This window comes from Oryza glaberrima, chromosome 10, assembly GCF_000147395.1.
Source record: "Oryza glaberrima chromosome 10, OglaRS2, whole genome shotgun sequence".
NCBI classification, from domain to species: domain Eukaryota; kingdom Viridiplantae; phylum Streptophyta; class Magnoliopsida; order Poales; family Poaceae; genus Oryza; species Oryza glaberrima.
Genome location: NC_068335.1, coordinates 6,712,059 through 6,732,880, shown reverse-complemented (window position 1 = coordinate 6,732,880; position 20,822 = coordinate 6,712,059). Strand labels below are relative to the sequence as shown.

The following is a 20,822-nucleotide window of genomic DNA, read 5'->3' as shown; positions in this document are numbered from 1 at the left end:
TTCATTTGCAGTAAATAAAGTTTGTCAGTTCTTGCATGGTCCTACTTTACAGCATTGGATGGCAGTTAAGAGGATACTGAGATATATTAAGTCTTCTATTGATCTTGGTTCACTACAAGGAAAATTGTTTTTGTGATGATTAATTTTGACACAAAAAATGTTCTTTTCATCACAAGCAAGCGACTGTGGCCAATTCTGAAGTTGTCACTAGTCGCCACTGATAATCGAGCCACAAATAACATAGTGATGATTTTGTGTTCGCCACAAATATTTATAAATATTAGTGATGGTAAAATTTATCACTGATAATAGTTACATCAGAGACGACATACGCCGCCACAAATATGTTTAGAATAGTGGCGATAGTTTCATCACTTAAGATTTTTATGGTGGCCCCAAAAATTGCCACGTTTAGTAGATAATTATGACTATAAAATTGTCACTGTTGTGATTTAGAAATGTGATTATTTATATGGCCACTACTTCCGTTAGATCTGTGGCAGCGTTACTGTCACTTTTGATGTTTTATGTGGTGAAATTTCTTCTCACCTCTATACCATTTCCGTTGATTAGGACGATTAATAGTGATGTGTTTAACGCCACAAATGAATAGTTCGTGTTAATTTTTTTATCACAAATAATCTTTTTTTTTGTGAGGCCACGTAAGATGTGTGACAATTTTTCATCACAAGAACTTATACCCCCAGGACCACTACTATTTTTCACCGTGACAATTGTATTAATGAAATACAAATTTTGTTTCGCATCAAACACCATTAAAAAAAATAACATCTCAATTAAACCAAATTCAGGAACAATGATATTGAAATATTTATTCAGAAGTCTTACAACCAAACAAATGTTGCACTCAACAAGAAGCTCAAAATTTCTCATGAAATGCTGACATAAAGATCATGATGAGAACTAAAGCAACCAGTAGAAACTTAAATGGGACTAATACTAAATTATTCGGTGAAATAGACTTAGGCTGTCTTCAGCTTGATTAAATAGACTTCTGGAGATCAACCTCATGCATTCTAATGGTCCTGTAAATATGAGAAAATATATTTTTAGCTTTCAGTACTTAAAAAGCCATTGCAAGAAAAACAAAACATTAGTCATATTTTATTGTTTCTTACATCTGATGGAGATCGTGAGGATGAAACACCATTGGAAGAAGCGAAGCGTGAGAAATATATGGCCATTTGCTCATCAAGTTTTTGTTGTACCATTCTTTCAACATCTGTAGCTTGTCCCTCTACTGTCCTTCTCTGGGAGTTCAACTCATCACGTTGAGATTGTTGCTCTACTTGCAACTGGGCATTTGTTTCATCCAATTTGCGGACTTGGTCTTCCATAGCTACTGCTCGCTGTTCAGCAGCATCAGCACGCTCCTGGGCAGCAGCTGCATGCTTTTCAGCAGCCTCAACTTGTGCAAGTAACCTTATCCTTTCTTCAGCCACTCCATTAATTGCACGTAAGCCCATACCACGTGAATGGTTCGCTTTTCTTCCAAGGACCAAGGCAAAATGCTCTACTAGTGGTACTGCTGCAGAACATATCTTTTCTTGTTGTGATTGAGCAACTTCATTTAGTTCAGACTGTTGACACATATTATAAAAAGAAAATGTATAAGCATAAACAAACTAACATCTCATACAAGGTTTCAAGGTACAACAATTATGATTTTTAATCACTTACTATTCTAGTTTTTTTTGCAAGTATTAGATCAAACAGGGCCTAATATAAAATAAATGATATCACTTACTGATTATTTAGCAACAACACAGTTCAGTAGTTCACCTAGCCCATTTAGTATGTACTTCTTGTGAGGTGGACTTGTTAAGTAGAAAGTTTAGAGTAATAGAATCATTTGTAATGTGAAAACAACAGTAAGCAAAAGAATCATATAGATAGGGCAGATGGAAGCGTTTCCAATGGTAAAACAGTACTACTCAGAAGGTACATTGACACATATCATATAGTTTAGGCCGAAATCTAAAAAAACAAGTTGTCATAAGTAAAGATATATACCAGAACTTGTTCGCCATTAGGAAGAGACCATGTTCCATCAGCCTTTTGATAGGTTGCTTTCCAAACTTGCATTGCTGTAGGCCATTCACCCGTCTCTTTGTTTCTCTGCATGTAAATGAGAAAATGAGCTGTACAATTAACAAAAATACGGAGAAAGTGAAAGACAAATGGCTATATTGTTCTCACCAGTTCATGTGCAATTTGAGCAATTGATTTAGTTCCCACTTTAGAGCCCATCTCCTGCTTTGCCCTGTTAGCTGCATTCTGGTTGCTTCTTTTCTATATAATAAAATTTCAGGCATATCAATTATTATGCATGGAACAAAGCACAATTATATTAAAAAAGAATAAGCACCTGAAAATCCTCATCGGTCCACACATGTTTTATCAGCCAAGCCCAATCTTCTGGTGAAACATGGGTTGGCCTTGGTTTCTTGTTACGGTGCAAGCAATGGAGACGATAACGTCGATTAGTATACTGCTCTTCAACCTGCTTCATAGCACAATCTTCATCTTCGTTGCGTAGCTCAGGAAATGCATCCTATCAGCAAAACTACCATGTTGGCAACTAAAAAAAAATATGTAAAATATGTTGACATAAGCATATTTAACAACCTTCAACTTCTTCCAAATATTAGCCATTGTACCAGGATGTTGCTTTTCAATGGTCTTCCATTTTTTGGCTTTCAGAGGCACATGATTTCTTACAATAACGGTAACCTCACTTTTAAATAATTTAGCATGCTTTCCACACACTTTTCCAAATGGTTGAGGAAAAGAAATATCTAGCCTTTCTCTTCTTGCCCTTTTCTTAACAAGTTTGGTATTGATGGTGACTTTTCGGCCCCCCCTCCTTGGAGCACGACCTATGTCATTAGATTGTAAAAACAGGAGCAGTCAAACTAGACATTTCAATGTAAATAGTTCAATTTAACCATGGCAAAAACATTATTTGAAACAAATCATACATCTTGAGTTTAGCAGTGTAGAGGCAATTTGTTCTGCATCATCCATGGCAACATCAGAGGCCTGCTGATCATCTGAATTTGGCAATGCATATGTTGAATTGAGACATAACAGTACAGATGGACTTTAAATAATATTTATCCCCACAATATAAATAATTCAGTTGTAGAGATATATATTGTACAGGCTCTAGCTAATGAATTATTTCACCTAATGCATCAAAGTGCTTGTGTTTAATAGAAATTTTACCTATGTCTTGTTCGCTTCTATCAATGGCATGATCGATGGCCATTTGTTCACCCACAGTCCCCACTTGATGAGATCATTGACGTGTGGCCGGTTGATCTGCAGTATCCACTTGTCGATTTCCCTGACGTAGCCGGGAACTCATTTTTCCTGTAACATTGAAAAAAAAAATATTTACTGCGTCCAGACAATAAGAGCAGGGGACAAAAAAGATATGAATAGCAAATTAAACCGAAAGAATGATAATTGAGAAGAAGACATAACAAATGGACACGATGGACATCGGCAGCGGCGGTGTCATCGTTGGCGGCGATTGCAGCAATAGAGGCAGTGATGGACAAACATGGTGGTGTGTTTGTGCGCAAGGCTGACTAACAAATAGTATTCCCAGATCGAATTGAATCGTTTAGCACTTTACCTTCGCTTGCAGCTTCTCTCCGGGAAACCTACCGTAGAAACCTCATGTTTGACTCCGGGTGTTGAAAAGATTGGTTTGGGAAATGAGGCTATATATATAGACCCATCGTTTTTGGCGGGAGAAATAATTTGATGCCAAATGTTTGGAGGGAAATAAGAAGATGGTTCTCAATCTAAACACCCTGCGGCAATGGAGAAGGAGACCGGTTTGCCTCACCATGGTTTTAGTTGCCTATTAGTCCGCTAGTAGCAGAAACAATCCCTCCGAAGAAGAACACGTGTTATCCTAACGAACTTGAGAATGAGCAAATATCTCAAGAAACCACATAAATCCCCATACTACAGAAAATATCCCAACAAAATCTCTGCACCTCAACGACTCATACCTGGCCATCCCGTGAACTTCTCACCGTCCAGTACTAACCCAGAAATCCTCAGGAGAAATTTTCAAGCTGCCGCCCAAATTTTGCAAGCGGCTACCTAGATCCAGATCGAGAATATGCAGGTTGCTGCTGTAGGTGCCTCCAGTACACTCTAGATGTTGCTGGCTTTAATACTCCTAGACAGGAGGATAAGGAGGAGTTCAACGCTACTGTATAAAGAGTAGTACTCCTACATAGTAGTTTTTTAAGCAACAGTACGAGTGTACATATTGGATTAATACAAGCTAGTTACATTACGTTTTAGCAGAAAAAAAAACCATTGATTGACCGATGGGTCCAATTTAATTTTGCATCCATGCCAGTGTCAAAAATTTAATCTCGCATACTATTTTAATGGATAGGTAATGACCGTAAATTAAAAATAATGGCCAATTAATAAATTACTAATGGTTTAGGCTGTGTTTAGTTCCAGGGGTAAAAAGTTTTGCGTGTCACATCGGATATATGGACACGTATTTAAAATATTAAACATAGTTCAATAAAAAAAATAAATTATAGAATCCGTCAGTAAATCGCGAGTCGAATTTATTAAGTCTAATTAATCCGTCATTGGCAAATGTTTACTATAGCACCACATTATCAAATCATGGTGCAATTAGGCTTAAAAGATTTATCTCGCAAATTAGTCGCAATCTGTGCGATTAATTATTTTTTAGTCTATGTTTAATACTTCATACATGTATTCAAACGTTCGATGTGACATGGTGAAAAATTTTGGGGTGGGTTCCAAAAAGGGCCTTAGTGCGCGAGTAAACCGATGCAGATGATGAGCAACAAGCCGACATCACTATGATGCTCAAACTAGAGTTGTGACCTAGTGCTATTTGAGTGCTCATTGAAAATGGGTGTGCACGTGTTCACAATGATGCTCAAACTAGAGTTGTGATCTGGTGCTATTTGAGTGCACATAGGAAATGGGTGTGTGCGTCTGTTGTGTCCATTTGGAGGCATAAATTAAATTTTTGTGATACTAAAAACAATCTTTTGGACCCATGAACTTTATAAATGTAATACAAATGTCAAAATATCTGGGTCATAGAATGATCGAAGCGTGTATTTTTTCTTTATTAAATGCAAATTCTTATGGAACAATTTATATTTATTTATATTTATATGATAGTAGACCACCTGTCAGCCACCCGGTGACAATTTATATTTAGAAAATCATTCGGCTTGTTCGGTACAACATTTTTTGGCTGTGGCTACAGCTGTAAGAACCAAACAGACCCATTAATTTTCTGTCCTCAGTCCTCGCCACCTCTCTCGTTGCCATCGAAATTAAATGGCAGACTCGGGGCGGTGGTCAGCCTCCCAACCTCCCAGCCAACAAGCCCTCTAAACCTCCTGTGTGGGGGTCTCCTCCCACCTGCGTGTCGTCCTTCGCCGCCGCCGCCGGCCTCCACCCCCGACGACGAAGACACAAGCACTGCCCCTGCCTAAATCCAATTAAATTCGTCATTGATTTCGTGAGTTTGTGTTCGATTTGATCTTTCTGACTCAATTTATCATCGATTTTCTTGCTGGATTCCATCTCTGAGTATTGATTTGGCTCGATTCTATTATTCGGTTCAATCATGGAGCAAAACACTGAGTGCCAGCCGTGAGCGATAGCACAGGGTTCCTAGTTTTTTTTTTTAGATAAAAAGTTCTTTTAATTTTTTTTGAGATAAGCATGGGTTACTGATGAGCTCATGCTCTGCTTGCGATTGTTCAGGCTTCAGCATCCTTATCTCTATTTTGGCGTAGGGAACTCATTGGAATGGCGGGATCCCAATATTTTTTTGGCGCGAGCCTCCATCCCTAAACATGATAAATATCCATTGCGGAGATCGCATTCGCAGTTCAATCAATTTTCCTCTGTCATGCCTCACAAGCGCAGCTGCTCGCCGGAGTCCCTTGAGGACCTGGATGGGTGCCTTCCCGACCCCTGGCTCGGCTCTCAGATCGAATAAATCCAGAAGATGATGATAGTGATGAAGAAAAGTCTGAAATTGACAGTGATGGAGGTGAGTATAGTTCTTCAGATGATGACAGAAATGAATCAGCATACGAGGAAGACACAGATGAAAGTTAGCTTATCGGTTTATGTTTTTGAAATAAATTATGTTTTTAATGGTACTTTAATACACGACTTGTGTGATTTATATAAAATGGACATATGAATTTTAGGAGGCGCAAATATATTCTGTTATTGAGCGGATAATAAACATGTTTATTCCATTTTCTACATGTGAGTGTGTTGCTTACGAAAAAACATGTATGGAAAATATATGGAGAATAAATTATTATGTTGCTCTTTAATTCTTTTGTAAAAAATTTCTGTCCAAAATTTGTTGCTTTGCCATTGATTATAGGCGGTATATGCGGTGAATAAAATTTTTGGAAGAAATACAAATTTAAAAAATAGTTTTTAAATAAATTGTACATGGCATATCCAAACAATTATTAATGAATAGTGAGAACACATTTTTTCGCTAATATGAATTTCTATGAAAAAAATTGTATGCCACTAGATATGGATGATATTTTACAAATTCATCACAATTATAGTTATCCCGTGACGATATGAAGTTTTCCCACTAATAAAAAAATATTAGTGGCGAATGAGTTTGCTACAACTAGGGACTCCTGTGACAATATAATAATTGGTCACTAATTAAAAATTAAACAGTGGCAAAAGGATGGTTCGCCACAATAAATTCATCACTGATAAGGCCTCTTATGCTGACACCATGTTCTCCCACTAATAATATCACGATAGTGGCAAAATATTAAATTTCTCACTAATGATTTGACACTAATGCTATATCTTGTGGCGACTTAATATTTTCTCACTAATGATTAGTAACACAGTGGCGAAAACTTTTTTGGTCACTACAATTGCGATAAACAGTGGCGAAATAAAACTTCGTCACATTATTTTGACACAAGAAGTCTGAACTCCTGTAGTGGTTTAAGGATTAACAGATCTTCTTCCACTCTTGTTAGTGCTTTTTCTGATGCAGATTGGGCCGGATCAGTAGATGATAGAAGATCCACAGGAGGCTTTGCAGTTTTCCTTGGTTCAAATCTGGTGTCATGGAGTGCCAGAAAACAGGCTACAGTATCCAGGTCAAGTACAGAGGCTGAATATAAAGCAGTTGCAAATGCCACAGCAGAGGTAATGTGGGTGCAAACTCTTCTTAAAGAGATTGGAGTTCAAGTTCCTTCTATGGCTAGATTATGGTGTGACAACTTAGGAGCTACATATTTGTCAGTCAATCCTGTGTTTCATGCCAGAACAAAGCATATAGAAGTTGATTATCATTTTTTAAGAGAGAGAGTTGCTAGGAAGAAATTAGAGATAAAATTTATAGTATCTGGAGATCAAGTAAGTAGCAGATGGTTTTACTAAACCGATTACTGTACAACAACTTAGAGATTTTAGACGCAATCTTAACTTAGATAAGTTATGATTGAGGGGGGCTGTTAGGAATAGAGATATATCCGGAAGGAGTTTGCATGTGATGCTGCATGCGATCATGCATGTAATCAGGAGATATTCGGTTGAGATAAAACCGAAACCTGCTATATTTGTGTAAGCCTCGACGAGAGGTGATAACGCTTCCCAAAACCTTTTAATCTCCAGCGCCCCAGAGCCTGCGTTGAACCAATCATTGTCAAATAACAAGATGAACAGTCTATGTCATTGATCATGCATGTAAACGATTTTGCTTCTTGTCTTGTTCATATACTGTCGAGGCATTATTGGACCACACCGAATCAATCGACGGCGACCACTCATCTGCAAGAAACAATCGAACACCATTAATGGCCGAACGAGCTATATGTACGCGGTCGAATATATAGGTGCCAGAATTTGCTCCAAATGTCGTCGGAGAAGATGCCTCTGGTTAGCGCTGCAGCAGGTTGTCAAAGAGGCCCTGTCCCGTTCAAGGACGTGGCCGCGGTCGTCGCCGGCGACGACGGCGCGGCGGCCGCCATGGCGCACCGGCCGCTGGCTGATCCGGAGGATGAAGACCACGACGAACTCATCCCAACCCTACCGTGCAAGCCGCCGACGCCGCTAATGAGAAGGATGCGGCTGTACCGCGGCGGCTGGTTCCCGGAGAAATGGCTCCCCGCGATCATGGCGTTCCGGCGGCGCTTCGAGGCGCGCGACGGCGACGTCGTCGTCGCCAGCCTCCCCAAGTGCGGCACCACGTGGCTCAAGGCCCTGGCCTTCGCCACCGCTGCGCGCGGCACGTACCCGCCGCCGCCGGTGGCCGGCGGCGACGACGAAGGCAACCGTCGTCACCCGCTCCTCCGCCTTAACCCGCACGAGTGCGTCCCGTTCTTGGAGAGTGTGTACTCCACCATGGAGGAGGAGAGCAAGCTCGACGCGACGCCCTCCCCTCGGCTACTGAGCACGCACCTGCCATACTCCGTCCTACCAGCCTCCATCACCGACAGTTCCCGATGTAAAATCATCTACGTCTGCAGGTACACGCACGCCATCCCTTCTACATTGGCCTTCTTTGGATCCTCCGAGCTATTAAATTATTATCCGGAATCTTTCTATTTAGAAGTTTAATTAGAAGTATTAAACGAAGATTACTAACAAAAACCCATTCCATAATCCCTAGGCTATATTGCGAGATGAATCTAACGAGATATATTAATCCATGATTAGCGGATGATTACTGTAGCATCATTGTAGCAAATCATGGATTAATATACCTCGTTAGATTCATCTCAAAAAATAGCCCGGAGGTTATAGAATGGGTTTTTGTCAGTAATTTACGTTTAATACTCCTAAATAACAAGATTCTGTAGAGCTATTTAATAGCCTGGAGGATCCAAAAACAGGCCATTGTACTACCTCCGTTCCAATTTAAGTGCGGTTATGTATTTTCTTGTCCAACATTTGATCATCCGTCTTATTTAAAAATTTATAAAAAATAAGAAAAATTAGTTACACATAAAGTACTATTGATATTTTATCATCTAATAACAATAAAAATACTAATCGTAAATTTTTATCTATTAAGACAGATGCTCAAACATTGGACATAAACAATACAAAACTATACTCTTTTTGGACCTGGGGGTAGTATATAGTTGAATTGAAACCAGGGTTTTGTAATTTACAATGCAAAAGAGGGGTGACGTTTTGAAAGTTCGAACAGCTCTTTCAAAAAAAAAGTTGAATTTGGTCACATTTTTAGCCAGGGGTACTTCATTTCCTATCTAGACTCAACATTTAATCCATATTTTTAACTTAAAGCGAATTCTCTCTTAAAAAACGCAGAATGAATGTTCGTTTAGTTGCCATTTTTAACCTTAGTTTTTGTCTTTACCAAAATTTGGCATGGCAACAAGCTAATCATACCATTAACAAATAGCAATACACCACCCCTACTAAATTTTGGTAATTCCAGAAATTTCTACTCTAAAACTTCTAAAAAAAAGTGATAAGGTATACCAACCTTATCTTATCTTTGCCAAAATTTGGTAGTGACAAGGGTTTGTAAGATTTTTTTTTTTTTACAATAGAGTGAACAAGCCCATAGAATGCAAATACTTTATTACTCTATCGTGTAATACATTTTTTTTCAACCACAGGCAACCGAAGGACATGCTAATCTCCTTTTGGCATTTCATCAACCGTGACAAGTCGCGTGATGTGTCATCATCATACGTGTGGGAGTCTGTCCGCGAGTGTACATATTTTGGAAGCCCAATTTGGGATCACATCCTTGGGTACTGGAACGCGAGCAAGGTGAAGCCAGATAACGTGTTAATCCTAAAGTATGAAGACATGAAGCGCAACCCCACCGAAAACGTCGAGAAGATCGCAGAGTTCATAGGCCAGCCATTCTCCAACAGCGAGAAGGAAGCCAGCATCGTTGACAACATTGTAGAGCTGTGCAGCTTTGAGAAGATGAAGGCTCTAGGTGCGAGCATGGCAGGGTCTCAAAAGGTAATTTCCTCCGAGTTCCCCAATGATTCGTTCTTTAGGAAGGGTGCTATTGGAGATTGGGTGAACCACATCACACCAGAGATGGCTGAGAGTCTAGATAAACTTCTCTCCGAAAAATTCGATGGATCAGGCTTCAGTTTCATGTGAGAACAATTCTATGATCTCCCCCTTTAATTACAGGGAAACAGGGTGCAAAGCATTTGAAAGGGTAGCACCTGCACCACTCATGAATGATTTGAAATTAATGCAAATCACTATGTGTTATGTTATATTTGGGACACACATTTCTTATTCCTGATGGTTACACAACATGAGAAATTGTGCTGTACTGGTGTATGTACTCAAAGTCTGAATGCTGTTACAGAAATGTGTTAGAATCAACAGAGATTGCGAGAGCCACAAACTAACGCAATCAGGACGGTTGTTACAGAACTAAGAAATAGAATCACAGCATATGTCCTCTGGGAAAAATATATTGTCCTAATTTCATCTGTGATCCACAAATTTTCATGAAGTGGACTTAGGCCCTTTTTGATTCAGCTTAGGATTATTATAATATGGATTATTAGGAGTAAGCTGAAACAAACAAGTAGATTATTATGCTAGATTATTATAATCTATAAGCCAGATTACTATAATCCAATAATCTCCTCTAGAGGAGCTTTTTTCAGATTATTGAGTGGCTAAAGGCCCACTAGCCTTAGATGCCTCTAATAATTCAGAGAAACAAACAACTCGTAGCTTAGATGCCTCTAATAATCCAGAGAAACAAACAACTCATAGTTTATTTTAGTCAGATTATTATAATTCAGCTTAGAGTAATCTAATTTAATAATCTATATTACAATAATCTTAAGCTAAAACAAACATGGCCTTATTTAACCCGTAATTGACGCAGTTACTCTGATCCAACTGAGCACTTACAGAAAAGAACAACCGTAAATTTGTAAATTTGATGTTGGCTTAAGCCGTCATTACAACACTGTCACTAAAAAAATATAAAAATATCATTAGAATTGTCATTCGAATATCGAATAGTATCCTTGTAAAATTAGAAAAAGCAATGACAATTTGCAAATGCCCCTCAAAAAGATACCACTGGAGCTCTCCACGGGCTGTTGGTGCACCCTTTTCCTAATTTTGTTACTGAACAAGGCTAATCGTATCTGGTAAAAATGGAAAATAAGCCCTGATCTTAATTTTCTTTCAGCGTCCTAGGTACTACTAAGATACAATCAATTCATTATCAGTCCGACTGAGGATGATATTTTGAGCTATTCTGGATTCTGAATTTCTGATGCCTCATGTAATATTCTCCAAAATACTAATTGAGATAATCTCAGATCTCTGTCTGATACTGTGTTCACAATATTTTTTTTTCTAACAAACTTTAGGTAGGTGATCTACAAATATCCAATTTAAATTGTACTCTGCACCGGATAAAATGCACCATATTTCGGTCTGCCAATGCTTATTTGAATATATGTTATTCACTTGATTAAAAAACAAATATTTGATATTAAGTAATATCATGGGCTAATTTATCAAACGTGTGAAAGTAGTGGTGGTGGATTGGTGGCAGTACCATCACCACCGTTATTGTTATTTAGTCAATAGTATACATGTTCGGTTTTTGCTTTAAAGAGCTATAATAACTACTTATTACAAAATAATTGGCTCAATTCTCAATAAAAATGTAGCTAACATAGGCTGAAGAGAATAAAAATACCAAATAAAAAACGAGATGTCCAACGGTTCGGTTCGGCCCAGTTACTTTAAGCAGCTGCGGGCTGTAGTCGGCAACGGAGGCGATCACGGTGAGACGTTATACCCCACCCGGCCACCCCCAACAAACAACGCGCGCACACAGGAAATTGCGCCGTCGGATGAGGAAGCGACGGCGACGCAACGAACCACGTCCCTCGAACGTGAATTTACGCGATTCCCCTTGCCACACAAGACTTGTGGACTTCCGCACGTTTAACTTTTGCAGAAGATTCGCCTTTGCCTTTGTAACTCAATCCTTATAATCCAAATTTTTCGTGGGATGTCAAAAGACTGGTATTCACCTATAGTGACAAAAAAAAAAGAAATTTTCGAATGGTGCTCTTATTAATAACCCTTAATCTCTGATCCTCCTATAAACATGTGCCTTGTGTGTTATGTAGACAAGTCGATTGGAGATTTTGAGAGTTATGTAGACAAGTCGTAAACTACAATCTGATAGTTGGACCGAATTCAAGCCTCATACAGCCATACAGGAAGGAAAACATACACAGCACTATCTACGAGCAAAGATGGATATCAGGTTCTGACTGAAGCAAACTGCACAAAAGAAAATGATGTATAAATCCAGCTTGAACTGCAACTCAAATTTTATCTGTACCACCACCAGATTACCAATTTACTGACTTTAAACAAATATCACACAGATGGCAGCATCGCCGTCATACAGTCAACATATCACATCCATCCGACAGCACTTTAACGCACCGAAACCATACAATCCAGAATGTCGGGAAGAGGCCCAGGTGGCTTAACTTACTAATGTTTGTGGCCCCCAGCACCATATCATGCACATCTTGGGAAATAGTGTTGACCCACATAGCCTCCGGCCATTGCCCTTTTAACATTAGCTTCAAACAGCTTTGGGTTGTCACGGAGGACAGCTGCTGCTTCATGGTTCAACGGATCCTCATCGTTTGGTTGCTGCGGACAAAATCAAAAGCAAACTAAGCCACAAGAAATCTTACTAAACTGTAACCCACCAATGGCAATGGAAGCAATGTATAATCTGATCATCCAACAAGAATCTCAAGGAAAAAAAAATCATTCATGCTACCCGGCACTTTCGTTGAGATGTTTGGCCAACAGAAGTTACAGAACAAGGGTTTCTCCAAGGTGTCATCCTCAATGACAAGGTTCAGGGGAGCAATTTTTCCTCTTAGTAGTTTTACTATGCCAGTTGTGATTGATGTTACTAGTCCAGCATCCATACAAAACAAAACGAAGTGGGTGTCAACAAATAAGCGCCTTGGGGCTTAGCTTTGGCCTGTTTTTTTCGTGCCAAAGAAATAACACACTACACTGACAAATTTTGGTAATTTTTCACCTAAGTTTTGGCCACATTGTAGTTACAAACAAAACAGTATGGAAATTATAACTAAAGATAAGAAATTGGCATCCAAAGACCTCAGCCCAAACAGCTCTAACATATCACCCACACAAATCATGGTTGCAATGACTCAGAAACTACATATAAGTATATCAACTTCCATCTTCCATAGAAATTTAGGCTGCCTAATTTTACTTATCCGTGACTTGGAAACTACTCAAATTTTTTATGTACATTTAATTCAAGATAATGGAGACCTCATGTCAACTATAACTATTTAACTAATACTCCTGGTCATAGTAAATAAGTAAAAATATATCATAGTTCTTTATACAAACCTTTGCATAAGTTTTTTACTTCTGTACCAAGACTATACATCGAGAATTGAATTCAATCTTAAAGTACATCAAAAATAGGACACCATGAATTATGCATGCCTTTCTCAAATTGATAAGATTACCACATTGCTGCTTAAAGTAGAAAACGAGTATCACAAACACCATGAAGCACAATGTAGATGACAACAGCATCGTAAACATAAGGCCTTATCTCGTAAACAACAAAGCATAATGATATGATAGGTTTGAACAGCATTGTAAACATGATTAGATATTTGTTTTTTTATCTATTTCCGAAATACATAATTGCAATCAATAGGGGTCAAGGAAACTGAAATACCGTAAAAAGAAGGTTCAGGCCATAAATAACAGTGTTGATGTTGAGAACAGGCTTCCAATCTTCACGCAAAATGTTCAGGCATACATTTCCTTCCAAATCAATATTTGGATGGTATACCTGAATGCAAGTTATAATGCATAGAAATTGGTTAAGAGGCAACATATTCACTGGGAAAATATATAGCATAGAAAGCCCCATCTTATACCTTGGTCTTGCACTTCACCTTTGGAGGTTCATGAGGATAAGAGGGAGAGACTTGAAAAGTAAAGACGAAAGTGCCACCTCTAAAAAGGAAAAATCATTGTAAATAGAATTATAGGTGGGAACATGGTATGTAGAATTGACATTTCAGCAAAAAGAAAAAACAGTGTTCACAAGTGCTAGTCGCAGCTCATCAGAGCCTAGGACCTTATAACAAATCAGGCGAGTCTAAATAAGGATAGTCAGTCATCTATGTGAACAAATCAGCAAGGCTGGAAAGTGCTAGATGACTGCCTTCGAAAGCTTACAAAACTCAGTAGTCAAAATGTGATTATGTTAAGGCAAACAAGGATGGAGTATCCGCATTAAGTAGTGGCATGCCGCATGCCTATTAACTAGGCAACAGACAGGTAAATAATTCTGCCTTAAATAACCCCCTGTTTTGCCATAAATAATTCTGAAAGAACTGGTAAATGCTTTTTTTTAACACGACATAAATGATCTTTTAAAAATAGTGAAGGTTCTTTAAATTGACATAAACTTGTGAGGTAGTGCAGAACAACATAATAAACACAAAACAGAGATGCATTCTACTTACAGGTAATATCCTTCATCAGGTCGGACGATGATCTCAAAATTCATCAGATCATCCTTGCCATTGGGAAAAGAAATTGATGTACTCTTGGGTAGGTTTAGCTCACTAATATCTGCCCAATATCATATAAAGTCATAAATAATTTATGACATGATAAAGTTGTAACAAGGAGAAGTTTATGATAATAAAAAATATGAAAATCTACTCCCTCTGTTCCATATTGTAAGTCATTTTAATTTTGTCCCAAGTCAAAATTCTCTAACTTTGACCAAATTCCTAGAAAAAATGCACCAACATCTACAATATCAAATTAGTTTCATTAAAACCACCATGACAGTGCATTTATTTGTTATTTTCGATACTGGTGCATTTTTCTATGAACTCAGTCAAAGTTAAAGAAGTTTTGACTTGGGACAAAACTAAAATGACTTGCAATGTGGAACAAAGGGAGTATTTGTATCAAAACTCAATAATTTGGACGAATGATAGAAATTGAAATTAACTTCTTTAACCACCAAAAAAAGAGAAATTGAAAATTCCAAATTTAGCCCCAGTAGGTCACATACAAACAACAGATACTCACATTCACGCATGGACTTCTGGCTTAGTCCGTGCAAGCATATAGCTCTTGGCCTCAAGCAAAATCTTTTTAAGGCACTCCAACTTGGATGGTCCACAAATTCAAGGTTTGGCCATTTGCACAATCGCTAGAAGAGTTGCTTTCACATATTCCATGGCATCTAGACAGCATGCCAGTGTACGGAATGCATTACTTAAATAAGATACCATACACCTAGCTTAAAGTGCCACAAATTAATATACGCTGCATTGGATGATTGGAATAGTCATCCACCTGTCACTTTAATTTCCTTTCACACGATGAGGAATAGCAACTGTAAGTATTAATTGACATCCCTGCTATCATCTTCTTTGTCACTTCTCCTACTGATTAACCCAGTGCTGCTCCTACCCTCGCTGCTCCATCTCCTCTAGATCAGGATTCAAGAAAGAGAGGAAATAAGGAGAGAAATGAAGGAAAGAGAAGATGAGAGAGCTACTGTTCCACATCTGGCATGTGTGCTGGAGCACTATCAGGTCCCCTTTGGTGACACCGGCAGCCGGCAGGACTGTCCCACATGACGCATATACTACTAGTCATGCTCAACATGAAAATAAAGAGATTGCTAACAACTTAAAAAAGAGCATAGCCACATATGCAGCAGCATGCCAGCATCAAATTATTCAAATAAAAGCCACCTGTGAGGATAGTGGAAACATTACATTTATGAGAACAGTTTGATAAGCTTTGAGAGTTAGTTAAAAGTTTAAAATTCAAGGAATTGTATGTCTAGCTCACAAATTTTTGTAAGAGAACTCAACAAAGGTAATTACTTTGGTCACAAGAACACATTCATTTTAGACACACATCTAGTTAAAATAACAAAAAAAATAAATATTAATATCAGATACATAATAATCATATATATACAGAATTGTAAATTAGTATCAAAATTATCTTCATAATATTGTAATTTATCGTATTTTAAATTACATTACAAAATAAATTAGAGATAAAGATTGCACTGTGAAGGCTCTGTCAATGTCCAGACAACATGTTTTTATGACCAAAAGGAAGTGCTGACAGTCATCTATAACTCAATGCACCTTTGTGAAGACGGAGCTCTCCAGCAGATTGCTTCTTCACAGGAGCCTTTCCAGCAGCACTTGCTGCCTGCTCTTTCTTTTTATCCTTTATTTTGATAAGATTAAGCATCTTTCTGCAAAGAAAAGGGGAAAAGAATTACAATCAGAGAAAAAACACTATCACCTGATGAAAGCACAAAAGAGAACATAATTAGTTGCATTTCTGCATCTCTGATGTGTAGTTTATTTTAGTCGAATGGTTAGAACTTAATCACAAAAAAATGGAATGGTTAGGACTAGAAGTCTGCTCTACATCAGTCATCACTCTGTTTTGTGATTTCCATTACAGCATAAAACATGAATAAAACACAAAAAGGAAATTCAACACGACCTTCAACTGCCCAGAAAGGATTTCTAGAGAGGGGACTGGAGAAACAATACTTGATGAGTTTTGACAACAGGAAGATCCAAAATTTAAATATAATACTAATACACTAAGCAGCAACCAGTAACTAAGTAGCTCGGCTAAACTTAGGAGGCATTTGGTTCAGGCTTTTTTTGGTGTAATCTGATTACCAAGCTAACCAATCCGGACGCCCTGTTTCTTATTTGTTCCACCTGGGTTGTAACTTAAGAACATTGGGACCAGACACAACACGGTTGAAAGCATATACCTCCTGGCCCTTACCGTAATGCCATAACAATAGTGTGCTTCATTTGGCCATCTACACTAGACTCATTAATGTTTCTGTAGTATTTAGGAAGGCACAACCACAAGGTGTTTGCAGCTGCACCATTTTTTGGTGTGTGCAGAACAATCATCTTATTGTACAAACTCTCGAGATACGAATAAAAAGAACTCAATGCACATGCATTTACAAAATGCTTCTACATTACAGACATTTATAGCACTTCTCCTTCCAGAAATAAACACATGCACGATTTGGTTTCTCAATACATACTCGAGAAGAAACATTAATCTAACCCCATGCGAATCGAGCGGGAAATTAAAGCTAGAATGTTTACTTCTTTTCTTAAATCAGGCTGGCCTAATTTTATCAAGAGCAGGAGAAAAACAGGTCGTTACAAAGCTCATCAACACGGCTGTTGGGGTGAAACTCTCAGAATCATAGGCGACGCTAAGGGAGATGAGCTCTACACAGGCAGGGGCGGATCCAACTTGGGAGTTGGGACAGTTGAACCCCTAAACTTTTGGGGGAACAAACAAACTATTACTTGTATTAAGATTAAGGTCTGAAATTAAGAGAAGAGCTTCTTCCAGATCTAGAAGAGAAGCTAGGGTTAACGAACGAACGCAAGCAAATTCCAAGACATAAGTAGTCCCGGTGGGAGAGAGAGATGAATCAGGAAGAGGATGTTGATGCTCACCAGGATCCCTTCCCTTCCCCTCCCCTGCTCTGCTCGCCAGATGGAGATCGGCGCCCCTCCTCTGTTGAGCCGCGACTCGTCTTGGCGCAAGGAGCGGAGGAGACGACGAGACGGGAGATTTCTCTTTCTATTACGCAAGGGAAGGAACTAGGAAGGGGAAGATACTCGAGTACATCACCCTTATCTAATTATTTTTTTTTTACTTTAAAACTGCACTGGCAAACCCTTCTACGCTAATACTTCAAAATTTTCAGCTAATCTTTGGAAATTTCCGTACCTGGGCTATACAATACTAATAGAGTCTAACTGTACGATGATGGTATATTATAAAAGTTAAGCAAAATAAAATAGCATATTATAAAACTTAACAAAGTCAGTAACATATTATAGAATAGGAAGAAAGTCAGTGATATAAAATGAATTCTCTCTAAAGTCGTTTCTTTATTTCATTCAAAACAAAACATGAGAAAAGGTTAGAAAAAAGAGAGGTTGGTCACTAGCCTAAACACACGGAGAAAAGTTGCTTGCATCCATAGCATGGTATATACTCATATTAATCGATAATATACTAATATTATTAAATTTGTTCTTCATTGTAATACAGTGTAAAGCTAAAACTTTAATTATATATTATTTCGTTGTTTTATTTTTTTCTTGTTTTCTCGTTCTTCTTTATTTTCGGTAATAATATTGTTAGAGCCAACACTATTACCTGCAATCTGGACAGGTTGTCTGTCCAGATTCGTAGTTCTAGGAAATGTCACATCCGGTTCTAGGTTCTTATATTTTGGGAAGGAGAGAGTATTATTTTTTTTTAATATTGTATGATAACGAGATATTTATTGTTTTATAAATAGTTTAGTTTATCAAACCTCCATTTATAAAATCCTACGCCCGTCACCGTACGAAGGGTAAACATCCAAACACTCTCCGGGTTGCCCTGACAAGCCTACAACAGCCATGGTAAGTGGCGCAACAGGCGGAAAAGATCCATCTCTGTCCTTCTCTCCTTTAACTGTGACCCATCCAGCACTAATGAAGGGCTTTAATCTGGTTCAAGCTCGGGACACAGCCTCACCTTTAGCCGTTTTATGGATCCATTCTTCAGTTTAGAAAACTATTGCGATCTATAAAAGACACGGTTCAATTGGTTTTATCTACGTTTTGCTTGGTTTGTCTATTAATTATCATCTCTTCCACCAATGACTGGATCGGCAGAGATGTGGAACAACATATATTGCCCATGGTTTCCGATGGATGTGGTAGAGAGGAATGCTTTGTCAAATTTAATTGTAATTTTCTCTTTTGATCCAGTCTTTTCTTTATTGGATCTTGTTTTTCTCAATATAAGTCAGATATATGATACTGTAGGTGTCTTTAAAAATAACAACTATAGTATGAGAGGAGGCTTGACCAATTTACTCATTACATAATTTACTCATTACATAGTATCGATATTTCACCAATTTTAATATCTATTGATTATTTGTCGTAAACACAGAATGAAATTATAAAATATGTCCTTTCTATTATTCCCTTTTCAATCCTTATTTCCTCACTTTTCTCCATCTTCAATACGTGAGCTCTAGACTAGCTTTGTCCATACATTAATGGTTCTTGTGTGTTTTTACCATGAGATGCAATATTGGCATAGGAAGGGAAAAGACTTGCTTTAGAATTTTATTCATATTGCATAGATAGATGAGTGTCAAGGTATCTACATTACTGAAAAGAATAATCTTTCTCAAAACTAGATTAAGCCACGTAATCTAAAAATTAAACACCATCTAGGGGTGTTTAAAACAAGATTCAAGGGTTACTCGTGGTGTAGAAAATATGGTATACCCCTAGCACATAGGGAAACACCAGACATCCATATAGAATACATGTACGTATATGGGAAGGCTACTCCCATAAAAAATTGCATTTCGGTCATGCAAAGAAACCAAGACTTACTTCAGGAAAACTGTAGGAGACCCAATTGGACTCGAGCAGGACTCAAATAGGGTTTGGGGCTAGGGTTTAGGGTTATTTAATCTAGTGCGGTAGAAGCCTCTCCTGTTGTTTTCTTGTCAAAAAATTAGAAAACTACCAATCATACCTCTGGGAGTCCTTTAGGATACGAGAAGACCTAGGATTACAAATACCTAGCAAGGACAGAGAGAGAGAAACATACGAAACACAATAACACAACAATCAACCAAGCCCCATCGAGATCAAGCCATCGATCCGCCAAGAGCCCATGGGGGCCAACTTCCATACATTTGACCACTATTTGATCATAATTCCTGATGAGACTAGTGTTTTTTCATATATCAACAAAGCAATAGGCCCCTCGTCTGACAGAATGTGTAGGGTTATTATTTTGAGGAGGGCCCGAATCTGTATATAAAAAAACCCTTCTCATATATGATTGGCACCCCCCCCGAAGAAACAACATACAAATAAGACCTAGACATATAAGTTTCTATTGTCGACGATAGTATGATGCGATGTACATATACTTCAAGCCCAATTTTGTGCATGTGAAAATCCCAGCTCATGACCTTAGCCTATTCCATCATCATATCCAAAAACGGTACTACAGCCTCAATCCTCCCCGCACTTCTAGGAAGCATGACCGTCGTGCGCCGCTTCCATACGAGTCCGATAGAGAGTGCATGTGCCGCACTAACGTCCTAGTCCGACATTTCTTCTCCCCTTGGTTTGCCATGCCATCTGCATACAGGCTACTCCTACTCACCAAGGAGCCTAGTGCCTGCTCGCCTCCTCAGGATGTTGCAAGAAACATAAATGATCCAGCTGGTTTCCAAGTCCCGTTTGTTCATCATCATCTTCTGTAACCGTCACATGGAATATTTGGTTGGTCACCTTCCTTTCTCATCTTCTCTATATTCGATGATACATATGCTAGTACTAATTAAACATGTATATATGTTGTATGGAGAAAAGCAGTACCAAAGGTTGCTACTCCTCCAAACAAGCATGCTGTTGGAGCCGTCCTCTCGGCCATTGTTCTACTTGATCTCCATAACTCCATTGTTCCCTGTGTAGTTTCATTCCCAAATTGAGCTAGATCTCTTTAGTCAGCAGTCAATCTAATTTATTCACAATTCAATTATCAATTTCCAA

At 38.4% G+C, this 20,822-nt stretch overlaps 3 protein-coding genes across 3 annotated transcripts; 1 reads left to right on the top strand and 2 right to left on the bottom strand.

The window, feature by feature from the left end:
* Positions 1–1,118: 1,118 nt before the first annotated feature.
* LOC127785794 (uncharacterized) lies at positions 1,119–2,271 on the bottom strand. Its single transcript, XM_052313186.1, has 3 exons — positions 2,221–2,271; positions 2,035–2,139; positions 1,119–1,601 (listed from the first exon to the last, which is right to left on the bottom strand). The coding sequence occupies exons 1-3, from the start codon at positions 2,269–2,271 to the stop codon at positions 1,119–1,121; spliced, it is 639 nt and encodes a 212-aa protein (XP_052169146.1).
* Positions 2,272–7,966: 5,695 nt separating this feature from the next.
* On the top strand, positions 7,967–10,505 carry LOC127753175 (flavonol 3-sulfotransferase-like). The gene is made up of 2 exons (XM_052278641.1): positions 7,967–8,588; positions 9,711–10,505. Exons 1-2 carry the CDS (start codon positions 7,975–7,977, stop codon positions 10,213–10,215), a joined length of 1,119 nt encoding a protein of 372 aa, XP_052134601.1. The 5' UTR covers positions 7,967–7,974; the 3' UTR covers positions 10,216–10,505.
* A 1,889-nt stretch (positions 10,506–12,394) lies between these two features.
* On the bottom strand, positions 12,395–17,856 carry LOC127752834 (NEDD8-conjugating enzyme Ubc12). Its single transcript, XM_052278269.1, has 6 exons — positions 17,691–17,856; positions 16,323–16,435; positions 14,661–14,769; positions 14,067–14,145; positions 13,862–13,978; positions 12,395–12,777 (listed from the first exon to the last, which is right to left on the bottom strand). Exons 2-6 carry the CDS (start codon positions 16,429–16,431, stop codon positions 12,640–12,642), a joined length of 552 nt encoding a protein of 183 aa, XP_052134229.1. The 5' UTR covers positions 16,432–16,435; positions 17,691–17,856; the 3' UTR covers positions 12,395–12,639.
* Between the last annotated feature and the right edge of the window lie 2,966 nt (positions 17,857–20,822).